Source organism: Chelon labrosus (genome assembly GCF_963514085.1).
Source record: "Chelon labrosus genome assembly, chromosome: 1".
NCBI classification, from domain to species: Eukaryota; Metazoa; Chordata; class Actinopteri; order Mugiliformes; family Mugilidae; genus Chelon; species Chelon labrosus.
The window spans coordinates 34,414,309-34,440,025 of record NC_140337.1 but is presented as its reverse complement, the minus strand read 5'-3'; the positions used below and the strand labels follow the sequence as shown (position 1 = coordinate 34,440,025).

The 25,717-nt window shown below is 48.3% G+C and overlaps 1 protein-coding gene across 1 annotated transcript in view; it reads right to left on the bottom strand.

The window, feature by feature from the left end:
* LOC311492874 (uncharacterized protein) overlaps positions 1 to 25,717 on the bottom strand; it is a gene marked incomplete at its 5' end in the record, with an annotated part of 44,212 nt that overhangs the window by 12,323 nt on the left and 6,172 nt on the right. Inside the window, one exon of the mRNA XM_084551300.1 lies at positions 7,241 to 7,580. Within this exon, the coding sequence (XP_084407426.1) occupies positions 7,241 to 7,580 (340 nt within the window). The remainder of the gene's footprint in view (positions 1 to 7,240; positions 7,581 to 25,717) is intronic.

Sequence of the window (25,717 nt, the reverse complement as noted above, 5' to 3'; positions counted from 1 at the left end):
GATATGTGTATCTATGACAGATGTATGTTTATCTTGCTGTTCTCTTCTCTCTTTGCTGTTCTCTTCTCTCTTTCTTCTGTCTGTACCCGGCTGGCCTTAGGCAGATGGTTCCTCCATATGAGCTGGGTTCTGCTTGAGGTTTCTTCCTGTTAAAAGGGAGTTTTTCCTTGCCACCGTTGCCTTCAGGCTTGCTCTGGGGGTTTCAGGCCGGGTTTTTGTAAAGCGTCTTGAGACGATTTGTATTGTTATTGACGCTATATAAATAAAATTGAATTGAATTGAATTGAAAGTGTGCAACAATTAACATTTAGATATTGTATTGATGCTATTGTTTTTCATTAAAAGTAGGCGGTATAGACATTTATTTTTGAAGATTTAACTGGTTATGTGTTCTTAATAACACTAAAACCACAGAACAGAGGACAGAGTAGAAATCAACACTGAGCAAGAAACAATGCAAGTGCAAACATGAAAAGGCATTTAACAGAACAATTTAATGATTTATATTTATAGTGCAATTGGAAAATTGTTTACATTATTGTTTTTTATTTCTTTTAGGTCAACACAGCTGACATTTACATCACTGATGCATCAAACATCGTGATTTTTCCCATGGATGACGGGTGCTTCAGCTCCCTGGACCTCAGCGACCGTGGTCATTATGAAGTTCATGGGGGAGAAGTTGGGGAAGGTCAAAGCACCGTGACAGCCCCAGCTCCACCACGACCAACGTTTGCTTTTCGTCATAGTCAGCCATTGTCTACTGCAAACATGGGTCAGCTGTGTAGATCAGTGAACACACCTCGGTCATTTCAAAGGTAGGGTGAGGTTCGTGCTATAAATTAATGTGCTTAGACATGACTTTGAGTAACACTTGTGTAGGAGCCTAACACTCTCAGTTTTGGATAACTTTGAAAATGGACAATTGTCTTATACCAATTATTTTTTGAGTGAAGTAAACAGTTTAACTGAACAGAGTGGTCCTGTGGATTTTTTGATGTGGATTATGAGAGAATTACAAACTACAACTTTTGAGCTTATTGATTTTCCATTCGCCAAAAAAAGTCCACAGGCTAGAGATGAGCATGCATGATGTATTCTGAGTTTTACATGGATCGCACTTTCAGGTCAAAGCATATATTGTTATATGCACAGTTAAGCACAAGTTTCCATGTAAAATGAAATTCTTCTTTTACCTTTTACTCTGAATGCCGTTTTAATGAGGAATCATAAGGTACAAAAAAACAAAGATGTAAAATAATAAAATGTAAATAGAGGAACTGATCCAAAGAACACTACGTACAATAGGATTGTTGAGACAGCTTGAACTGCAAATTGCAGTGTAGACTGCATGCTGTTATGTGGTGGTTATGCTTGGTTTGCTTCACCATTCTTTATGCATTACAGGTCAGTTCACGTATCGGATATTATGGATGGAAAAATTGTGTCCACAAGAGTAGTCGTGGTCAGGTTTGTGGAGGCTGAGGCAACTGTCCCTGTCATGCTTGAGAAGGTCAAGTTGGTCATGGCCAACGACGAAGAGTACATCCTTACGTACAGCTTGGAAATGAAATTGTGGAGTCCGAAGGCACAACTGGTAAGTAAAATACTTTTCAATTTTCAACTGAGTCAAATACATACTGTATGTACTTGTGCTAATGTTCTGAAATTAGTGGCAGTACAACAATATGTCGTCTTGTTAAATTCTCTCTTTTTATGTCTCTTTACTCTGCATCTGTCTCAGGGTCTTTTTACTGGAAGCAAAATGCCAGAAAAATTCATGCGATTTTGGTTTCTGCATTCAGGCAATGGCGCCAGAGGAGGTCGAGAACCAGGTATTGTTTGGATAACAAAAAGATGTTGGGTGGTTTAAGAATGAGAAAGTAAGAAATAAGAAAATTATATTCATGAGTTTTTGCCATAGCTGTACCCACTCTTGACAAATTCTTTCACTCTATCATTGACCATCTTCCACATCAAATTTGTGCAACTTTATAACTTTTTTTTTAGATATCTTGTTTATAGTCAAACATGGCTGTACAATCTGGGCAAAAAAATAACTTAATCTTGGGGCTTGCTGTAGCAGTAGGGATATAATTTCAGTTGTACAGTGTCTGTCTTTCTGCAGTTAAGGGGGGGTTGGTACGATATATAAAATAAAGTTAACTTGACTTTCAGGGCGGGCGTGGGGGGCGCCCCCCCTTTATCAGGGTAGGGGAAACACTGATCTTAGCCGCCACACTGCATTATGATCAGGATTCATAATGACAATATAGAGAGTGACATTACTGTGCAGCACACATTATCTCACAAGTTGAGCAGAGAAGCTCTCAAGAAAATCTAAAATATTTGTTGACATGTGATTTATTCAGGAAAATTCTATTCCCTGTGGAATACGTATCTGCAAACACTGCTAAATTTCTTTATATAGAAATCTGTCTGAAAGCAATTGTTGAAATTACTTGGTCTGCTCAGTATTTACAAAATGTTCCAAATGCAGAAATGAGCCATCAGTCCACTCCTTGAGGGACCAGGTGGAGGACCTACTCGAGGCGTCACATGGCCTTGATGACGTCACTAAAAAAATCAATGACATAGTGGCTGCCAGCCGTGATCTAATGCCAATACAAAGACCAGAGGTCAAGCAGGCATTTGCCTGCTTGGTTTGCAGAGGTATTGTTTTCATTTTGCATCTGTTTGAACATTGCTCAGTATAAAACGCAAATAATTAAATGTAGTATTAGAGTTGGTGTTGGAACAGTGACTGTATAATAATTTGACTATGTATAAATACTTTTTGAACAGTTATTGCTTTAAAGGACTATTCGATGGTCGATAGTCCTGTTCTACCAGACTCTGTAATAACAGTACTGTGTTATTACAGAGTCTGGTAGAACAGACTAGCTGTAGAATAGTTTACTTTCTAACTTTTTAACCTTCAAATGTGTTTTACATTTAACTATCAATTATATCAAATTACAAAATATAATTTTGTCCACCTTTAGTTATGATCTCAGTACCTGATTTTACATAACAACGTAATCCTCTCTAAATTATTTCTGGTGTGGACTCAGTGTTTATCTTAGTTTTGAGTGTTTCAGAAATACAGTACATAATATCAATCAGTAATTTTCAGCACATTTCCCATTTACATGTCTTTTTTTTTTTTTAAAGATACAATGACTCAGCCCATGTTTTCCTCCTGCTGCCGGAGCCTGGTGGGATGTCAGTTGTGTGTCGAGGAGTGGAGGAACACATCCTCCCAGTGCCTCAAGTGCAGGCATGAGCGGCCAGTCTACACAGAGGTGGCTGGACTCTCAACAGCACTGACCTTTTTAAGATCTCTTCCATAAAGAGGACATGTTCAGTTTTGTGTATTTGTTCACTGTGTTGACCTAGAGCTCGGGTGATGCCTCTTTGCACCTGAAGATCCGTGGACATGTTCTGTCCTAATTGTGCCTGAACATATCGTTATTCTCCTAAATGTGTATTTGTTCACTGTGTTGACCTTGAGCTCGGGTGTTTGTTTTTTTTGATATGTTTTGTCAGGCTCCATGTGGGGCCACTTAATTCAGTGTTCTACGCTGATATTCTCTTTTGAATTAATAAAAAAATACTGTTTGAATATTTGTCAGTTGTATATTTAAATATGTTTTAACTCAGGCAAACATACAGATGGACTCAAATAAATTTGATTTAATATTTTATTTGATACACATACCTATTACACATACCAATTTTATTTCCTCTCTGAATTTCATAGTCACTTCAGGTAGCATCATGGATAGCAGCTACAGGCATAATTGTGCAAAATCATTTTTTTTTTTTCTTACTCAGGGATTTGGTTAAGTACATATATAGTCACCCTGCTTGAGTAGACCTGAAAACTAGGAGGTTCTTTTTACTCGACCATATCTTGTAGGATGAATCTCTAACCAGTGTGCAGAATTACAGTGAGTGTGTTTTGCCTGTTATCAAGTGGGTCCATGTGATCACAGCTGTGGGGGCTACAGTCCAGTGGGAGCTTGATTCTAACTGAAAGTATCTGGATGAGATGTCAAGGAAAGTTTTACAGCACAACAGTTGCTCCATATGATTCCCACTGTCTCTGTTTGTTGTGGCTGTCAACATATCTATATTTCTCTTTATATTTTTTGAGAGAACAAATCTATTGATGAAAAGCTTCACATAGTGCGACACCTGCTGGTCATTGTTTTGCAACTAACCTTTGGCGTGCTTCCCCTTGCCATATGTCATAATTATGCCAGTGATATTTCTAATTACTGAGAGCAGACATCACTGTTCACAGTACATCCTCAGAAAACATACTATGGTAGGCTACTTTCATTTTCAAAAAAGACATGGTGCGTTTTAGTCAATCAACTGCACATTAACAGTCAATACAATACGCTGTTGCATTACTTTATTGTTTTTATTTATTTAGCCTAGCTTTTTCTCTTGATTCGACACGCTGGAGTGAGAGCATAATGAAGCTAAAGGCCGTCATAGCCGCCAGTATAAGTATGGTCTGTGATCATAACGTAGTCTCGTCTGTCTGTCGCAATATATTTGTGTTAACGTTTCACTGTCTAAAGACCAAGACGTACGCGAGGACCTTTATTTTGAAGAGCACAGCACAAATATAATTGATGGAACACACTAGCCAATCAGAGGCAATGGAGTGCCGAAGGCCCACCCACCAATGGAAACGAAATATTGAGTGGTAAATTTGTTTTGTCAGTACAAACAAAAAAACGAAAAATCAAGCCGAATTGTCGATTTCCGTTTTTTGCGAAAAATTAGAAAAACGAAAAAACGACCTGTTTCTGGTTTTTGAATGTGTTATTTATGCCAAAATATCAAACGGTTAAAACGTACCTTGGTCTCTCACCTGTTCTTCTGCCTTCACAAGGTCATTGCACTGAGGATGTAGCAAACAGCAAGTGATAAGGGACTGACTCACATCACCATGGAAACCACATACAAGACCAGATTATCTGTGTACAAGCTGTGTGTGTCTAGGGGAGAGAGCCAGAGGAGCTTCTCTCCAGAGAGAACCTGTAATTAGTCTCTCTGTGAATCACTCATTAAAGAAATCTTTTTGACTTTTGTCCAGAGTCTCTCAAAGTTCAACAACATCCATACAGATGATGGTGGTGGTGCATCCAGTGATCCCCTCTAAGTCCTCACTGCAGGCCTCCTGCAGCACTCCCCAGTCAGTGGACTGGAAGCAGTCCTTCAGCTTCCTCTGCCTCAGGCGACCATTTCCTGAAGGAGCGTTTGGTGGTGGGGTGCCTTGCAGCCAGTGTCCTGAAGTGAGTTTGGAGCAGGATGAGATGAGATGAGAGCTCAGAGATGATCAAGCAATGATCTAAAGGTTCCCCCTGAACTGGGTTTGATGCACACTAAAGATGTCTCTCATTAGCTGTTAAACTTCACTTCCTGTTTAGAAGAACAGCCTGTGTGATTGGTTGATTCGTTTCAGTGGTTTTCAAACTGTTTGTCTTAGCTTTTCTTCTGTTTTATGTCTAGAGTGTGTAGAGGTCAGAAATAAGTGAAGTTGTTCAGGATGAAAGTCACAGACTGCAGTGTTCCACTTTGACCTGATGGTGGTGCTGTTGTCTCTCTGTCTCCACTCAGACAACAGTGTAACAACATTAAAGTCTCTCAGTCATTACTGACTATAATAAAGTGTTTCCATGGAAACCAGCTCAGAGAGCAACAAGAGAAGCTTCATGTCTCCTCTACTTTAGATTCTAATTTGCCTTTTTTCATAGAAATATTTTTCAAGTCTCCAGTTAATCACATTTTACAACAAATACTTTTCATGAACTGATCAGAGACCGTAGAGAGTTTCAAACTACTGACCAATCACAAACACATTCTCGTGTCACCTGACTCAGTCCAGCTTTGTTGTTTAGGATTCATCTTCACATGGATTCTTAGCATTTACACACACATGTAGAAGAAGAGCTGCAGTTAATCACATTAAATCTGCTTGACATTCAACCTCCTCTTCTGTCGTCTCTGTCTTTGTCTCTTCTGCTGCCGTCCTGCGTGTAGCGTTCTGTTTGACCACCAACAGGAGCAACACATCTGGAAAGTCTTCACTGGGTTTTTATTCTTCTTCTCATCAAACTAAGTCCCTGATCCTCCTCTTCTTTTCTCCATCCAACTGAAACTGAAAGAAACTAAAACATGAATCCACAGTTTCAGCTGAAAGACTTTTATTGTTGTTATTGAGGATTAAACAACATTAGAGCAACATGTAGATAGAAAGCAGTTCCTGAGATAAAAACAACTTTAATTAAAATAAGACATTAAAAGAACACAAGCAACAGAGATCAATAGAAAGAAGCTGACAGACAGACATCCAGCATGTCAACTAAGACACACAGGAAATCATCATCCGTCTTTGTTGTGATGATGATGAGGAGGAAAGACTGCTCCTCTAGTTACAGTCTGTCTGAACTTCACATATGTCACATTAGATTTTTACAAAAAATACAAAAAATATATATAAAACAAGAATTGAAATGAATAAAACCTCCAAGACTTCTCAGGACACTTTGGGTCACTGGTAGATCTTCTCGTCTGCCACTGAGAACATTTTGAAGACTTTGTAGAGTTTCTGTTTAACAGAAAGAACTTTGAAACGAGATGTTTGAAGAATTCTGAATTACTATTAAAAAGGAATGAAAGATTTCTTAGTGAAGATTGATTGTTTCTATGACTTGAGCTTCCACTGAGTCCTTCCTCTGTGGATACAGTCCTGCTGTTTGCTGAGTGTTGGAGGTCAGCTGCTACAGTGGGTTGCTCATGTCTGCTGGATGTCCAGCATTGTTAACTCCTGTCTGTCCTCAAGAAACAGCAGCAGGACACTCAGAGTTCAGCTGGAAACTGATCTGAGACATTTAAAGCTGCTGAGGATCAGCTGATTGTTCAGGAGGAGGCTGCTATGGATCAGGATTCATGTTCTTTATGTTTTTAAAGATCAGAGAAGCAACAGAATCAGGTGTGAGGTGTGAGGTAGCTGATGAGTGAAGAACAAACTGCTGTCAGACATTATCTACTGCACTCTGATCACATCACTCAGACCAGCTGTTTTCTAGAAAGTCTCATCAACAACATCTTTCTAAAAGTCAAACATCTGATCTGAGATCTTTCTCTCTCACATCAACAACCAGGAAGCAGCTTCAACTCTGATCAGAGACAAAGACACAAACTCAACTCTACTCACTCACCTGCTGGAACTACTTCCAGTCTGATGGTGCTCCTCTTCTGGGTTGTTTCTCTCTGGGTGACACTACACTCGTATGTTCCACTGTCCTCTGTCTTCACATTCATCAGAATCAGAGACACGTCTCCATCCTTCATCTGTCTGTCCTGTAGATCCACTCGGTTCTTATAAGATGGGTGCTGGTTCTCTGGATCTGACTGATTATCACGATATAAAAGAACATATTCATCTTCCTTCAGGTCAGTTCTGTTCCACTCTACAACTGTTACAGGTTCATTGTTCAGAGCTTTACATGATAGAGAGACAGTCTGTCCAGGATCAGCACTGATGGTTCTCTTTTCTGAAGGAAACAAGACAGAGCAGAGAGGTTAAAGGTCAACATGCAGCAGTCAGTCAGTGGGAGGAGCTACCAAAAAGAGGACACTGGTCTCTGGAGGACAGGACCAGAGGACACTAGAGACTGTATGATTGTGGTTTGTCAGCCTTCATCAGTTTGTTCTTTCAGTTCTGGAGACTGACTGTAGATTGTAAATGTGTTCCAGACTAATGAGACACTAGGAGCAGAGAATATGGACAAATCATGATCAATGTAGATTTAGACCCAATGTTCATGTGTTGATGATTAAATGAATGAAATAGCTTTAAATCAAAGTACTTCTTTCTATTCATTCAGAATAAATGATGACTGTATTAACATGTGTAACCCAGGTCCCATGTAGTTAAATATAAAGCTAGAGTGGTTCATACGATGAGACTGGGCTCCTTGTAGAAAGACAACTATTTTATATGTCACTTTAATAACGTATGTAACTCTAATAACGTAGGTTACTTTAATAATGACCACCATAACTCTACTTTAAAATGCAATAATCCTCCTCAGGTATTTATTTACTGAATTAAATCAAATGTAAAAGGTTTTGATTCTTGAATAAAAAATAAAATGCAATATGTAAATAAAGAGATTTTCAAAATAAAATTCACAGGTTCCTTTTGTTTTCACACCTTTCCTTTAACTCAAAGAAAAAAAAAAAAAAAAAAAAAAACTATTAGTAAGATACTCTTACAACTAAATTTGATCCCGTTAAGATCTTCAGTTCACCTTTGAAACACAGTGCTTTAATTCACACTAACCATTAACTGAATATTAACCTGTGGCCCACACACATTCATTTATAAACACACTCTATTAATGAGACTTTAACCGTTGCAGGCCTGTTGATGAAGCTTGTGAGCGGTGGGGACTGAAAACTACAACGGCCACTTCACTCAGCTGAGCTCAGAATAAACTGGTTTCAGTTCTTCCTCATGAATCCAGTGTTTGTTAGTGAGGACAGAGGACAAACGATGGTCGTCTCCTGATGTCAATGACAGTGAAAAAGGCGGTCACAGTTCAGTCACACAGGCGGGCTATGACACACAGCAGCAGGGCTCTCAAGTGTCACGCATTGAGCGTGACAGTCACTCATTTCGGTCTTTTGTCACGCACTCCCGCCACACATTGAATTTCTCACGCAGAAAAAATATTTATAATATATTTAATATGCCGCAGCGCCCAAAATTTCTCTGGTCGCGCCTCTCTCACTATGGAACCGGCAGAAAGTGTGTGCAGTGAGAGATCGTCAGGTGTGCCGTGGCAAATTATCCAGTTTCACCGAATTGATCTAAAAATATTGGCCTGTATTCCATTACAGTCTCGCTGTCAGAGGAGGTAAATAAAGGCCGGTCTCTAATAGCGGCCTGGGCTATTATTAGAACCATCTCGGCGGGTCAGGGTTTCGGCGGCACGGTGTGGGAGGATCCCCTCAGCGGGACCTCTCCCCGGCGTCGGCCGGCCCCCGCCGGGCGCATTTCCTCCGTGGCGGTGCGCGGCCTGTAAGTGCTCGGGGCGAAGGTGGCTCGACGGCTCCGGCCGCGAGCTTTACAGCGACCCCCCGCATCTCACTTCACCGCTTCCCTGGGGTCGTGGAATCAGTGCTCACTGCGCCCTCTCTCCGTGCGGGGAGGGACGGGTCCCACTCGCTCCCGGCGCGACTGCCGACCGGCAGCGGACTCACTGTCCTCAGTGCGCTCCGACCGCGTCGCGCCGCTCATTTGTTGTTAATGTTCTGTATGCATACCATGTTATGGTAACTGTACGTTTTCAATAAATGAACCTAGTATTTTATAGGTTCAAATAGACACAAAATCTTGTTTTTATTAATTCTACTCGTAGTTCGTTTTGCTCAAATAGAAATTAAGGCCTGCCTCTAATTCTGGTCTCCTTCCAATAAAGGCCTGGACCGCGATGCGCTTGAGTCAAATAAAGTATTAGAGGAAATACGGTATAAGACTTTTTTCTTTGTGTTTATTTGATTCATATTCAAGACACTTTGACAAGAATGACTTTATATTGTTACTTTAGGCTACAGAGCTTCATTTTTTTTTTAACATTTTCGGTTGGTAGTGTGCCTTGTGATTGTTTAAATGAAAAAAATGTACCTTGGCTCAAAAAAGGTTGAAAAACACTGACTTACGCGAATGACGCTTCCGCTCGTTGCTACAGCAACCTATCAGATCGGTGAAGAATGTCCGATTTGGACACTTGCTAAAGGCAGTGTGAACAGTCAGCCCTAAAAATCGGATATGAGAAGGAATCAGATTTGAATCAGATTCGTCTGCAGTCTGAACGCAGCCTAAGCATCACTTTGAGCACAGAGTAAGTCAACTCCTGTTGTAATGTTACAACAAATTCACAACTTGTTTGACACAAACAATGAGTGTGTGCGACGACGGACGGACGGGGGGGGGGGGGTTGGTGGATGTCACTCTTGCCTGTCTTCAAAACTTGAGAGCCCTGCCACTAAACTGAAATGCTCCCCACACCACCATGCCTCCGTCTTAGCTCTCTGGTCCAGAGCGTCTGTCTGTCATTTTCTTCAGAATCACAGATATTTGATAGAAACTTGATGAACTAAAAGACTTTTATAGATTTATTCTTTCAGCTGTAAATAGTCTCATTTATTAAACATTTGAATATTATGAACTTCCTCTTTTAAAGACCATGAACTTTTAATTCAACATTAAATCATGCTATATGGATTTTTCTTTTGCACTGTAACCTAAATGATTTCTACAGGGCTACAGTGGCACCAAGCCTAAAACCTAGTGTTCATAGACAAGGAAGTACTACGTGACTGGAACATGTATAGAGTACTCCAAAACTTACCTAGTCACACTGACTGACTCCACAAAGCTCCAGGTTGAAACTAGGAAGTTTACTAAAGCAAGTATAGCACAGTGCAGACAGGCAGAGAACAGAGAACCATGACTGCAGCTACGCTCCTGTTCTACTGGAACCTGGATGATTGGCCAGCTGGGATCCACAGGTGTAGGCTAATTGATGGGAGTTTACCTGAGAGGAGTGAGGAGGAGGAGGGGAAGAGGAGAAGAGGAGGGAAAACACACAGACACAAACAATTCTGCCCCCTGACCCTGCCTGTCACGTAACACAATGAAATGACATTTGTTTACAGTTGATGAACAGACAATAGTTTGTTGGGTTTTTGCTGAGTCAAGCATTTTAGAAAAATACTGTTGAACATTTTAGGAGCAATTCCATCCAATAATATTCATTCCATTCTTTTAGTAGAAATAGAAGATCATCAGATTACATTAGAATAAGTATTAGAATTGAATTTGTAGGGCGGCACAGTGGTGTGGTGGTTAGCACTGATGCCTCACTGCCAGAAGGTTCTGGGTTCTAATCCAGGCCCACTGGTTCCTTTCTGTGTGTAGTCTGCATGTTCTCCCTGTGTCTGCGTGGGTTCTCTTCAGGTTCTCCAGCTTCCTCCCACCGTCCAAAGACATGCTGGTTAGGTTCATTGGTGATTCTAAATTGGCCGTAGGTGTGAGTGTCTCTCTGTGTTAGCCCTGAGATAGACTGGAGACCTGTCCAGGGTGGACCCCCCCTCTAGACCAATGACAGCTGGGATAGACTGGAGACCTGTCCAGGGTGGACCCCCCCCCTCCTCTAGACCAATGACAGCTGGGATAGACTGGAGACCTGTCCAGGGTGGACCCCCCCTCTAGACCAATGACAGCTGAGATAGGCTGGAGACCTGTCCAGGGTGGACCCCCCCTCTAGACCAATGACAGCTGGACAAGAGGTTACAGAAGATGAATGAATGAATGAATGAATATATTCTTATTGTTTTGTTGTTGGCCTGTGAAAAAGGGTTTACACTGAAAATAAACTCTAAAGACTACAGACAGAGAGAGGCATGAGATTGATTTATTTCATTAAATAACAATAAGAACTAAAGACACTGATGAGTTTTTATTTCAAATTAGATTTTTCATGTGTTTATAATATAAAGCTTTGCTTGTTCCACATTCAGAGTTTAAGAAACTAAAGTTTGTTTAAAAATGTAAAAAGTTTCTGATTAAATATGTGGAGAGAAAACATGATGAGTTTAGTTGAATGTTTCAATAAATATCCAGTCTGACCTGAACATGTGTGTTCTCATTGTGATCTATTGTCCTGTCCTATGTCTTATCATGTGTTTGTGTTACCTGTCTAGGGACTGTGGATGAAAATGAGCATTGTTGCTAGAATCCATCATATTTACATCTATTACTGTCTGAGTAGATGTTCATTAATGTGAACTGTCCCTATCACATAAATCAGTAAATAATACAACGCTCTGCTCTAGCTCCACCACCATTTGTTAAACCTGGTCCAGTGGATCTACTCTGTGATTAATGCACTTTGTACATGGTCCCTGGAAGAAATAAACTCAACTAAAAACTAAAGTAAAACTCTGCTGAATCAGCTGATCACTTGCTCTTTATTCCTTCTAGATCATCATGTTGGGTTCTGATAGTTGTCAGATGAAGGAAAGAGCTCAGCTCCAGCCACACTGTTCACACTGTTTGAAGGTTATTTTCATCACTGATTATTCTCTGATCTGGAAAAAAGTTCCCAAAGGTCTGATGACACACACACAGGTGGGCGGAGGGAGGGAGCAGCCAGGAAGCTGATTGCTCCTTTACTGTGACTTCAACAGATTCCTCAGTTTCTAGACGCTCAGTGTGAACATGTGATTTATCACTGAGTAAAGGATGTGTGTGGTTTCCTGGTTAACCCTGGAATTCCAACAGGAACCTCTCCACTCTCTCCTCTGCAGTCTTCTGCCTCCTGCTGGTGACCACAGCTCGTTGCACACTTCATGTCTTTTAAATGTTGCTGTTGAAAGGCTCATTTCAATCTGTCCTCAGTCATTTATTTACTGTGGCTTTTTCTTCCTTTTCTCTTTTTCAGACGTTCTTTAAAACATATTTGCTGATCAGTTCCTTCTGTCCTGGTTTCATCAACACATCAGAAGTCCCAGAAATGTTCAAAAGCTCATGTTAACTTGTGTCTTGTTGAAGGTTTCAGTCAGGACTGTCCTCTGCTGGACATTTGAATGAAGGTCATTAGTTCCCTCTTCCAAACGTGTTGACTGACTTTGAGGGTTTGACTTGAAGCAGGAGGAGGTCGCTGACATGAACTCTGCTTCACCAGCAGCTTTATCTTCTTTGAAATCATCATCAGATCCTTCACTGATCAATAATCAAAGATCAACAACCTGATCAAACTGACTCTACAGCCATCAGAGGAGACGTTACATCCTGGACCTGGACTCTGTCTGCAGAGGAGACACAAGACAGTTAGAGACACAAGACAGTTAGAGACAAAGACAGTTAGAGACAAAGACAGACAGAGACAAAGACAGACAGAAAGAAAGAAAGAAAGAAAGAAAGAAAGAAAACAAACCTTTCACTCTGAGCTCCACTGTTTTCCATCTCAGGACATCTCCCTCCTTGTTGTAGACTCCACATCTGTATCGTCCACTGTCTCTCTTTGTGGGGTATTTCAGGGTCAGACTGAGGTCTCCAGTTTTCAGCAGGTCTTCATTCATCTTCGTTCTGTTTCTGTAAATCTGGTTCTGGTCTTCAAGCTGGTCAGAGCCGTTCTGATACACATGGACCTTCCTGTTGTCTCTGTCCCACCACAGCACTTTAGCGTCTTCATCCAGCTCTGTGGTTCTGAAGGGCAGCTGGACAGACTCCACCCCCTCCTCCACCTCCACCTGACAGACTGAGAGGACAACAAATCCCATCATCAGCTGTAGAGACAGCAGCAGCAGCAGCAGCAGCAGCAGCAGCAGCAGCAGCAGCAGCAGGTTTTCATGACTTTATTGAATGATTGTAGAGAAAGCTGAAGGACAGAAGCAGATGAGAGCAGAAGGAACAGGACAGAGATCTAGAAAGGTGTTGCAGATGATCAGAGTCTTGATGGTTGGTTGTTTGTCCATGTGCTGCTTCACAGTAATGTCTCCTGTCAGTGTGGAGCTGCTGTCTGCTGCTTTTCTATCTGTGGATCTAACATGTGACAGTGAAGAGAAGAAGAGTTCAGATCCTAACATGTCTTCAGTCTATTTGTCTCTCTGTGGTGTCAATGAATCTCAGCTCCACCAGCATTTCAAACACAGGAAGGAATAAAGAAAGAAAGAAGGAAAGACAGACACAAAGAGAGAAAAAGAAAGAAAAAAGACAGAAAAAGAAAGAGGTTTTGAGGTTTTAAAACACTACTTTATTCAGGAGGAATTAGTCAACAATCTCAAAAATAGATTACACCAATTAACAGTTGGTTAAAATTAAATCAAAGCAACACTTCTGTAAACATGATTTTGTTTTCCATCTCATCACAGTAATACATTTTCCCTCCAAATCCCTCACCTTCACTCTAAATCCTCATTTTCACGTAGTAGTTGAATTCTACCTGCACACGTGCTTTAACTAAACTCTTAAAGAGCAATAAACAATCATAACTCTGTCCTCTGTCCATCTTCACTTTTCTACTTCAATAAATTGTCAACTTTTCTGGCCAAAGAAACAATGAAGCAGCTGACCTTTCTTCTTCTACCAAACTAAACATGTGTTCAGTAAAGACTCTCTGATCAGCACTAATAAGGTTCTAAGTGTTCTAAATAAGGACACTGATCTGGAACATTTTACAAAACAATGAAAAATAGTCTCTGTTCCAAAACAGAAAGGACACTCATCAGAAACTGCAGGATTGATCACAGCAACAGAAGCATTCACTGCCACAGTACCATGGAAGATGCACCATTGTAGGTCACCAGTGTTCTTGGTTCATGGTGGTTTGTAAAGCCAGCTCCACACAGGTTTAACATGAGATGAAACCTTTAAATGATCCTCCAAGGTGTGTCTGTTCTGCTTTTTAACTGGTCTTTGTTTAAGGACGTGACACACTCCTGGTAGATTTCTTTCCCACTCACAGAGTCCAGTGACAACCATACCTTCCTACCAGCTTCCAGCAGAAACCCCATATGTTCACAGTCTGTAAGTTGGGACCTAAAGCACAACCTGGGGAAAGAGTCGGTCTCATCAGGTGTTAAATGTCCACTAAGCCATCCTGTTAGCAGCCCTCTGTCCTCCTTGGATTAGTCCCACCACTAGAACAGATTGAATGTCCAGCCTTTAGTTATCTCCAGGAAACTGTGAATGTGCTCCAGACTATAGCCATTGGTTTTCTGACCATCAGGTAAGGATGAGTCAGAGAGCTCCTGTTCACTGTCAGAGTCAGAGGAAATACGTTCTAGCACCTAGCACCTTTAATGACATTTGGTTTGGTCGTGTCTCTTTAAACTCTCTTCTTGATTTTATTTAAAAACAGACTCATCGTCTCTCTCACTATTCTCTCCATCAGTGATTAGCTCATCAATGTTCATTCCTTCTTGTTCTCCTTCCTCTTCAACACTGGTCTGACTCTGCTGACCAACCCCTGCAGCAGAGGTGGAGGCTCTCTCCCCATCCTGTTGAACATCAGGAGGCTCCTGGGCCCCTCTGAGTCTCCCCCTCACCCTCTGCCTGAGTCTCACCCTTTGCCTGAGTCTCACCCTCACCCTCTGCCTGAGTCTGACCCTCACCCTCTGCCTGAGTCTCACCCTCTGCCTGAGTCTCACCCTCACCCTCTGAGTCTCACCCTCTATCTGAGTCTCACCCTCTACCTGAGTCTCACCCTCTGCATGAGTCTCACCCTTTGCCTGAGTCTCCCCCTCACCCTCTGCCTGAGTCTCACCCTCTACCTGAGTCTCCCCCTCTGCCTGAGTCTCCCCCTCACCCTCTGCCTGAGTCTCACCCTCTACCTGAGTCTCCCCCTCTGCCTGAGTCTCACCCTCTGCCTGAGTCTCACCCTCTACCTGAGTCTCCCCCTCTACCTGAGTCTCCCCCTCACCCTCTGCCTGAGTCTCCCCCTCACCCTCTACCTGAGTCTCCCCCTCACCCTCTGCCTGAGTCTCACCCTCTACCTGAGTCTCCCCCTCTGCCTGAGTCTCACCCTCTGCCTGAGTCTCCCCCTCTGCCTGAGTCTCACCCTCTACCTGAGTCTCACCCTCTGCCTGAGTCTCCCCCTCACCCTCTACCTGAGTCTCCCCCTCTATCTGAGTCTCACCCTCTACCTGAGTCTCACCCTCTACCTGAGTCTCACCCTCACCCTCTACCTGAGTCTCCCCCTCACCCTCTACCTGAGTCTCACCCTCTGCCTGAGTCTCCCCCTCACCCTCTACCTGAGTCTCACCCTCTACCTGAGTCTCACCCTCACCCTCTACCTGAGTCTCACCCTCTACCTGAGTCTCCCCCTCTGCCTGAGTCTCACCCTCTGCCTGAGTCTCCCCCTCTGCCTGAGTCTCACCCTCTACCTGAGTCTCACCCTCTACCTGAGTCTCCCCCTCACCCTCTACCTGAGTCTCCCCCTCTATCTGAGTCTCACCCTCTGCCCGAGTCTCACCCTCTGCCTGAGTCTCCCCCTCACCCTCTGCCTGAGCCTCACCCTCTGCCTGAGTCTCACCCTCTGCCTGAGCCTCACCCTCTACCTGAGTCTCACCCTCTGCCTGAGTCTCCCCCTCTGCCTGAGTCTCACCCTCTGCATGAGTCTCACCCTCACCCTCTACCTGAGTCTCACCCTCTACCTGAGTCTCACCCTCACCCTCTACCTGAGTCTCACCCTCTACCTGAGTCTCACCCTCTGCCTGAGTCTCCCCCTCACCCTCTACCTGAGTCTCACCCTCTACCTGAGTCTCACCCTCACCCTCTACCTGAGTCTCACCCTCACCCTCTACCTGAGTCTCACCCTCTACCTGAGTCTCCCCCTCACCCTCTACCTGAGTCTCCCCCTCTATCTGAGTCTCACCCTCTGCCCGAGTCTCACCCTCTGCCTGAGTCTCCCCCTCACCCTCTGCCTGAGCCTCACCCTCTGCCTGAGTCTCACCCTCTGCCTGAGCCTCACCCTCTACCTGAGTCTCACCCTCTGCCTGAGTCTCCCCCTCTGCCTGAGTCTCACCCTCTGCATGAGTCTCACCCTCACCCTCTACCTGAGTCTCACCCTCTACCTGAGTCTCCCCCTCTGCCTGAGTCTCACCCTCTGCCTGAGTCTCACCCTCACCCTCTACCTGAGTCTCACCCTCTACCTGAGTCTCACCCTCACCCTCTACCTGAGTCTCACCCTCTACCTGAGTCTCACCCTCTGCCTGAGTCTCCCCCTCACCCTCTACCTGAGTCTCACCCTCTACCTGAGTCTCCCCCTCTACCTGAGTCTCCCCCTCTACCTGAGTCTCACCCTCTGCCTGAGTCTCACCCTCACCCTCTACCTGAGTCTCACCCTCTACCTGAGTCTCACCCTCACCCTCTACCTGAGTCTCACCCTCTACCTGAGTCTCACCCTCTGCCTGAGTCTCCCCCTCACCCTCTACCTGAGTCTCACCCTCTACCTGAGTCTCACCCTCTACCTGAGTCTCCCCCTCTACCTGAGTCTCACCCTCTACCTGAGTCTCACCCTCACCCTCTACCTGAGTCTCACCCTCACCCTCTACCTGAGTCTCACCCTCTACCTGAGTCTCACCCTCTGCCTGAGTCTCCCCCTCACCCTCTACCTGAGTCTCACCCTCTACCTGAGTCTCACCCTCACCCTCTACCTGAGTCTCCCCCTCACCCTCTACCTGAGTCTCACCCTCTGCCTGAGTCTCCCCCTCACCCTCTACCTGAGTCTCACCCTCTACCTGAGTCTCACCCTCTACCTGAGTCTCACCCTCTGCCTGAGTCTCCCCCTCACCCTCTACCTGAGTCTCACCCTCTACCTGAGTCTCACCCTCACCCTCTACCTGAGTCTCCCCCTCACCCTCTACCTGAGTCTCACCCTCTGCCTGAGTCTCCCCCTCACCCTCTGCCTGAGTCTCACCCTCTGCCTGAGTCTCACCCTCTATCTGAGTCTCACCCTCTACCTGAGTCTCACCCTCTATCTGAGTCTCACCCTCTATCTGAGTCTCACCCTCACCCTCTGCCCGAGTCTCCCCCTCACCCTCTATCTGAGTCTCACCCTCTATCTGAGTCTCACCCTCTACCTGAGTCTCACCCTCTATCTGAGTCTCACCCTCTACCTGAGTCTCACCCTCACCCTGTGCCTGAGTCTCACCCTCACCCTCTGCCTGAGTCTCACCCTCTACCTGAGTCTCACCCTCTACCTGAGTCTCACCCTCTATCTGAGTCTCACCCTCTGCCTGAGTCTCACCCTCCGCCTGAGTTTCACCATCTGCCTGAGTCTCACCCTCTACCTGAGTCTCACCCTCACCCTCTATCTGAGTCTCACCCTCTACCTGAGTCTCACCCTCTACCTGAGTCTCACCCTCACCCTCTACCTGAGTCTCACCCTCTACCTGAGTCTCACCCTCACCCTCTACCTGAGTCTCACCCTCTACCTGAGTCTCACCCTCTATCTGAGTCTCACCCTCTGCCTGAGTCTCACCCTCTGCCTGAGTCTCACCCTCACCCTCTGAGTCTCACCCTCTATCTGAGTCTCACCCTCTACCTGAGTCTCACCCTCTGCATGAGTCTCACCCTTTGCCTGAGTCTCCCCCTCACCCTCTGCCTGAGTCTCACCCTCTACCTGAGTCTCCCCCTCTGCCTGAGTCTCCCCCTCACCCTCTGCCTGAGTCTCACCCTCTACCTGAGTCTCCCCCTCTGCCTGAGTCTCACCCTCTGCCTGAGTCTCACCCTCTACCTGAGTCTCCCCCTCTACCTGAGTCTCCCCCTCACCCTCTGCCTGAGTCTCCCCCTCACCCTCTACCTGAGTCTCCCCCTCACCCTCTGCCTGAGTCTCACCCTCTACCTGAGTCTCCCCCTCTGCCTGAGTCTCACCCTCTGCCTGAGTCTCCCCCTCTGCCTGAGTCTCACCCTCTACCTGAGTCTCACCCTCTGCCTGAGTCTCCCCCTCACCCTCTACCTGAGTCTCCCCCTCTATCTGAGTCTCACCCTCTACCTGAGTCTCACCCTCTACCTGAGTCTCACCCTCACCCTCTACCTGAGTCTCCCCCTCACCCTCTACCTGAGTCTCACCCTCTGCCTGAGTCTCCCCCTCACCCTCTACCTGAGTCTCACCCTCTACCTGAGTCTCACCCTCACCCTCTACCTGAGTCTCACCCTCTACCTGAGTCTCCCCCTCTGCCTGAGTCTCACCCTCTGCCTGAGTCTCCCCCTCTGCCTGAGTCTCACCCTCTACCTGAGTCTCACCCTCTACCTGAGTCTCCCCCTCACCCTCTACCTGAGTCTCCCCCTCTATCTGAGTCTCACCCTCTGCCCGAGTCTCACCCTCTGCCTGAGTCTCCCCCTCACCCTCTGCCTGAGCCTCACCCTCTGCCTGAGTCTCACCCTCTGCCTGAGCCTCACCCTCTACCTGAGTCTCACCCTCTGCCTGAGTCTCCCCCTCTGCCTGAGTCTCACCCTCTGCATGAGTCTCACCCTCACCCTCTACCTGAGTCTCACCCTCTACCTGAGTCTCACCCTCACCCTCTACCTGAGTCTCACCCTCTACCTGAGTCTCACCCTCTGCCTGAGTCTCCCCCTCACCCTCTACCTGAGTCTCACCCTCTACCTGAGTCTCACCCTCACCCTCTACCTGAGTCTCACCCTCACCCTCTACCTGAGTCTCACCCTCTACCTGAGTCTCCCCCTCACCCTCTACCTGAGTCTCCCCCTCTATCTGAGTCTCACCCTCTGCCCGAGTCTCACCCTCTGCCTGAGTCTCCCCCTCACCCTCTGCCTGAGCCTCACCCTCTGCCTGAGTCTCACCCTCTGCCTGAGCCTCACCCTCTACCTGAGTCTCACCCTCTGCCTGAGTCTCCCCCTCTGCCTGAGTCTCACCCTCTGCATGAGTCTCACCCTCACCCTCTACCTGAGTCTCACCCTCTACCTGAGTCTCCCCCTCTGCCTGAGTCTCACCCTCTGCCTGAGTCTCACCCTCACCCTCTACCTGAGTCTCACCCTCTACCTGAGTCTCACCCTCACCCTCTACCTGAGTCTCACCCTCTACCTGAGTCTCACCCTCTGCCTGAGTCTCCCCCTCACCCTCTACCTGAGTCTCACCCTCTACCTGAGTCTCCCCCTCTACCTGAGTCTCCCCCTCTACCTGAGTCTCACCCTCTGCCTGAGTCTCACCCTCACCCTCTACCTGAGTCTCACCCTCTACCTGAGTCTCACCCTCACCCTCTACCTGAGTCTCACCCTCTACCTGAGTCTCACCCTCTGCCTGAGTCTCCCCCTCACCCTCTACCTGAGTCTCACCCTCTACCTGAGTCTCACCCTCTACCTGAGTCTCCCCCTCTACCTGAGTCTCACCCTCTACCTGAGTCTCACCCTCACCCTCTACCTGAGTCTCACCCTCACCCTCTACCTGAGTCTCACCCTCTACCTGAGTCTCACCCTCTGCCTGAGTCTCCCCCTCACCCTCTACCTGAGTCTCACCCTCTACCTGAGTCTCACCCTCACCCTCTACCTGAGTCTCCCCCTCACCCTCTACCTGAGTCTCACCCTCTGCCTGAGTCTCCCCCTCACCCTCTACCTGAGTCTCACCCTCTACCTGAGTCTCACCCTCTACCTGAGTCTCACCCTCTGCCTGAGTCTCCCCCTCACCCTCTACCTGAGTCTCACCCTCTACCTGAGTCTCACCCTCACCCTCTACCTGAGTCTCCCCCTCACCCTCTACCTGAGTCTCACCCTCTGCCTGAGTCTCCCCCTCACCCTCTGCCTGAGTCTCACCCTCTGCCTGAGTCTCACCCTCTATCTGAGTCTCACCCTCTACCTGAGTCTCACCCTCTATCTGAGTCTCACCCTCTATCTGAGTCTCACCCTCACCCTCTGCCCGAGTCTCCCCCTCACCCTCTATCTGAGTCTCACCCTCTATCTGAGTCTCACCCTCTACCTGAGTCTCACCCTCTATCTGAGTCTCACCCTCTACCTGAGTCTCACCCTCACCCTGTGCCTGAGTCTCACCCTCACCCTCTGCCTGAGTCTCACCCTCTACCTGAGTCTCACCCTCTACCTGAGTCTCACCCTCTATCTGAGTCTCACCCTCTGCCTGAGTCTCACCCTCCGCCTGAGTTTCACCATCTGCCTGAGTCTCACCCTCTACCTGAGTCTCACCCTCACCCTCTATCTGAGTCTCACCCTCTACCTGAGTCTCACCCTCTACCTGAGTCTCACCCTCACCCTCTACCTGAGTCTCACCCTCTACCTGAGTCTCACCCTCACCCTCTACCTGAGTCTCACCCTCTACCTGAGTCTCACCCTCTATCTGAGTCTCACCCTCTACCTGAGTCTCACCCTCACCCTCTGCCTGAGTCTCACCCTCACCCTCTGCCTGAGTCTCACCCTCTGCCTGAGTCTCACCCTCTACCTGAGTCTCACCCTCACCCTCTGCCTGAGTCTCACCCTCTGCCTGAGTCTCACCCTCTGCCTGAGTCTCACCCTCACCCTCTACCTGAGTCTCACCCTCTATCTGAGTCTCACCCTCTGCCTGAGTCTCACCCTCTGCCTGAGTCTCACCCTCCGCCTGAGTTTCACCATCTGCCTGAGTCTCACCCTCTACCTGAGTCTCACCCTCACCCTCTATCTGAGTCTCACCCTCTACCTGAGTCTCACCCTCTACCTGAGTCTCACCCTCACCCTCTACCTGAGTCTCACCCTCTACCTGAGTCTCCCCCTCACCCTCTACCTGAGTCTCACCCTCTACCTGAGTCTCACCCTCTATCTGAGTCTCACCCTCTACCTGAGTCTCACCCTCCGCCTGAGTTTCACCCTCTGCCTGAGTCTCACCCTCACCCTCTACCTGAGTCTCACCCTCTACCTGAGTCTCCCCCTCACCCTCTATCTGAGTCTCACCCTCTACCTGAGTCTCACCCTCACCCTCTACCTGAGTCTCACCCTTTACCTGAGTCTCCCCCTCACCCTCTACCTGAGTCTCACCCTCTGCCTGAGTCTCACCCTCTGCCTGAGTCTCACCCTCTGCCTGAGTCTCACCCTCACCCTCTGCCTGAGTCTCACCCTCCGCCTGAGTCTCACCCTCTGCCTGAGTTTCACCCTCTACCTGAGTCTCACCCTCACCCTCTGCCTGAGTCTCAGCCTCTGCCTGAGTCTCACCCTCTACCTGAGTCTCACCCTCTACCTGAGTCTCACCCTCACCCTCTGCCTGAGTCTCACCCTCTACCTGAGTCTCACCCTCTACCTGAGTCTCACCCTCCGCCTGAGTCTCACCCTCTGCCTGAGTCTCACCCTCCGCCTGAGTCTCACCCTCTGCCTGAGTTTCACCCTCTAGCTGAGTCTCACCCTCTGCCTGAGTCTCACCCTCTGCCTGAGTCTCACCCTCTACCTGAGTCTCACCCTCACCCTCTGCCTGAGTCTCACCCTCTGCCTGAGTCTCACCCTCTGCCTGAGTCTCACCCTCCGCCTGAGTCTCACCCTCTGCCTGAGTCTCACCCTCTACCTGAGTCTCACCCTCTGCCTGAGTCTCACCCTCTATCTGAGTTTCACCCTCTATCTGAGTCTCACCCTCTACCTGAGTCTCACCCTCTACCTGAGTCTCACCCTCTATCTGAGTCTCACCCTCTACCTGAGTCTCACCCTCTGCCTGAGTCTCACCCTCTACCTGAGTCTCACCCTCTGCCTGAGTCTCACCCTCACCCTCTACCTGAGTCTCACCCTCTATCTGAGTCTCACCCTCTGCCTGAGTCTCACCCTCTATCTGAGTTTCACCCTCTATCTGAGTCTCACCCTCTACCTGAGTCTCACCCTCTACCTGAGTTTCACCCTCTACCTGAGTCTCACCCTCTACCTGAGTCTCACCCTCTATCTGAGTCTCACCCTCTGCCTGAGTCTCACCCTCTATCTGAGTTTCACCCTCACCCTCTGCCTGACTCTCACCCTCTGCCTGAGTCTCACCCTCATCCTCTATCTGAGTCTCACCCTCTATCTGAGTCTCCCCCTCTATCTGAGTCTCACCCTCTACCTGAGTCTCACCCTCTACCTGAGTCTCACCCTCACCCTCTGCCTGAGTCTCACCCTCTACCTGAGTCTCACCCTCACTCTCTATCTGAGTCTCACCCTCTATCTGAGTCTCACCCTCTACCTGAGTCTCACCCTCACCCTCTGCCTGAGTCTCACCCTCATCCTCTATCTGAGTCTCACCCTCTACCTGAGTCTCCCCCTCACCCTCTGCCTGAGTCTCACCCTCACCCTCTGCCTGAGTCTCACCCTCACCCTCTGCCTGAGTCTCACCCTCATCCTCTATCTGAGTCTCACCCTCTACCTGAGTCTCACCCTCACCCTCTGCCTGAGTCTCACCCTCACCCTCTGCCTGAGTCTCACCCTCACCCTCTACCTGAGTCTCACCCTCACCCTCTACCTGAGTCTCACCCTCTACCTGAGTCTCACCCTCTATCTGAGTCTCACCCTCTACCTGAGTCTCACCCTCCGCCTGAGTCTCACCCTCTACCTGAGTCTCACCCTCACCCTCTGCCTGAGTCTCACCCTCTGCCTGAGTCTCACCCTCATCCTCTATCTGAGTCTCACCCTCTACCTGAGTCTCACCCTCACCCTCTGCCTGAGTCTCACCCTCACCCTCTGCCTGAGTCTCACCCTCACCCTCTACCTGAGTCTCACCCTCTACCTGAGTCTCACCCTCTATCTGAGTCTCACCCTCTACCTGAGTCTCACCCTCCGCCTGAGTCTCACCCTCTACCTGAGTCTCACCCTCACCCTCTGCCTGAGTCTCACCCTCTGCCTGAGTCTCACCCTCTGCCTGAGTCTCACCCTCACCCTCTACCTGAGTCTCACCCTCTATCTGAGTCTCACCCTCTGCCTGAGTCTCACCCTCCGCCTGAGTCTCACCCTCTGCCTGAGTCTCACCCTCTGCCTGAGTCTCACCCTCTACCTGAGTCTCACCCTCACCCTCTATCTGAGTCTCACCCTCTACCTGAGTCTCACCCTCTACCTGAGTCTCACCCTCACCCTCTACCTGAGTCTCACCCTCTACCTGAGTCTCCCCCTCACCCTCTACCTGAGTCTCACCCTCTACCTGAGTCTCACCCTCTATCTGAGTCTCACCCTCTACCTGAGTCTCACCCTCCGCCTGAGTTTCACCCTCTGCCTGAGTCTCACCCTCTACCTGAGTCTCACCCTCACCCTCTACCTGAGTCTCACCCTCTACCTGAGTCTCCCCCTCACCCTCTATCTGAGTCTCACCCTCTACCTGAGTCTCACCCTCACCCTCTACCTGTGTCTCACCCTCTACCTGAGTCTCCCCCTCACCCTCTGCCTGAGTCTCACCCTCTGCCTGAGTCTCCCCCTCACCCTCTGCCTGAGTCTCACCCTCTGCCTGAGTCTCACCCTCCGCCTGAGTTTCACCATCTGCCTGAGTCTCACCCTCTACCTGAGTCTCACCCTCACCCTCTATCTGAGTCTCACCCTCTACCTGAGTCTCACCCTCTACCTGAGTCTCACCCTCACCCTCTACCTGAGTCTCACCCTCTACCTGAGTCTCACCCTCACCCTCTACCTGAGTCTCACCCTCTACCTGAGTCTCACCCTCTATCTGAGTCTCACCCTCTACCTGAGTCTCACCCTCCGCCTGAGTTTCACCCTCTGCCTGAGTCTCACCCTCTACCTGAGTCTCACCCTCACCCTCTACCTGAGTCTCACCCTCTACCTGAGTCTCCCCCTCACCCTCTATCTGAGTCTCACCCTCTACCTGAGTCTCACCCTCACCCTCTACCTGAGTCTCACCCTCTACCTGAGTCTCCCCCTCACCCTCTACCTGAGTCTCACCCTCTACCTGAGTCTCACCCTCTACCTGAGTCTCACCCTCTGCCTGAGTCTCACCCTCTGCCTGAGTCTCACCCTCACCCTCTGCCTGAGTCTCACCCTCCGCCTGAGTCTCACCCTCTGCCTGAGTTTCACCCTCTACCTGAGTCTCACCCTCTAGCTGAGTCTCAGCCTCTGCCTGAGTCTCACCCTCTACCTGAGTCTCACCCTCTACCTGAGTCTCACCCTCACCCTCTGCCTGAGTCTCACCCTCTGCCTGAGTCTCACCCTCTACCTGAGTCTCACCCTCCGCCTGAGTCTCACCCTCTGCCTGAGTCTCACCCTCCGCCTGAGTCTCACCCTCTGCCTGAGTTTCACCCTCTAGCTGAGTCTCACCCTCTGCCTGAGTCTCACCCTCTGCCTGAGTCTCACCCTCTGCCTGAGTCTCACCCTCACCCTCTGCCTGAGTCTCACCCTCTGCCTGAGTCTCACCCTCTGCCTGAGTCTCACCCTCCGCCTGAGTCTCACCCTCTACCTGAGTCTCACCCTCTGCCTGAGTCTCACCCTCTATCTGAGTTTCACCCTCTATCTGAGTCTCACCCTCTACCTGAGTCTCACCCTCTACCTGAGTCTCACCCTCTACCTGAGTCTCACCCTCACCCTCTACCTGAGTCTCACCCTCTATCTGAGTCTCACCCTCTGCCTGAGTCTCACCCTCTATCTGAGTTTCACCCTCTATCTGAGTCTCACCCTCACTCTCTATCTGAGTCTCACCCTCACTCTCTATCTGAGTCTCACCCTCTACCTGAGTCTCACCCTCTATCTGAGTCTCACCCTCTACCTGAGTCTCACCCTCCGCCTGAGTTTCACCCTCTGCCTGAGTCTCACCCTCTACCTGAGTCTCACCCTCACCCTCTACCTGAGTCTCACCCTCTACCTGAGTCTCCCCCTCACCCTCTATCTGAGTCTCACCCTCTACCTGAGTCTCACCCTCACCCTCTACCTGAGTCTCACCCTCTACCTGAGTCTCCCCCTCACCCTCTACCTGAGTCTCACCCTCTACCTGAGTCTCACCCTCTACCTGAGTCTCACCCTCCGCCTGAGTCTCACCCTCTGCCTGAGTCTCACCCTCACCCTCTGCCTGAGTCTCACCCTCCGCCTGAGTCTCACCCTCTGCCTGAGTTTCACCCTCTACCTGAGTCTCACCCTCTAGCTGAGTCTCACCCTCTGCCTGAGTCTCACCCTCTACCTGAGTCTCACCCTCACCCTCTGCCTGAGTCTCACCCTCTGCCTGAGTCTCACCCTCTG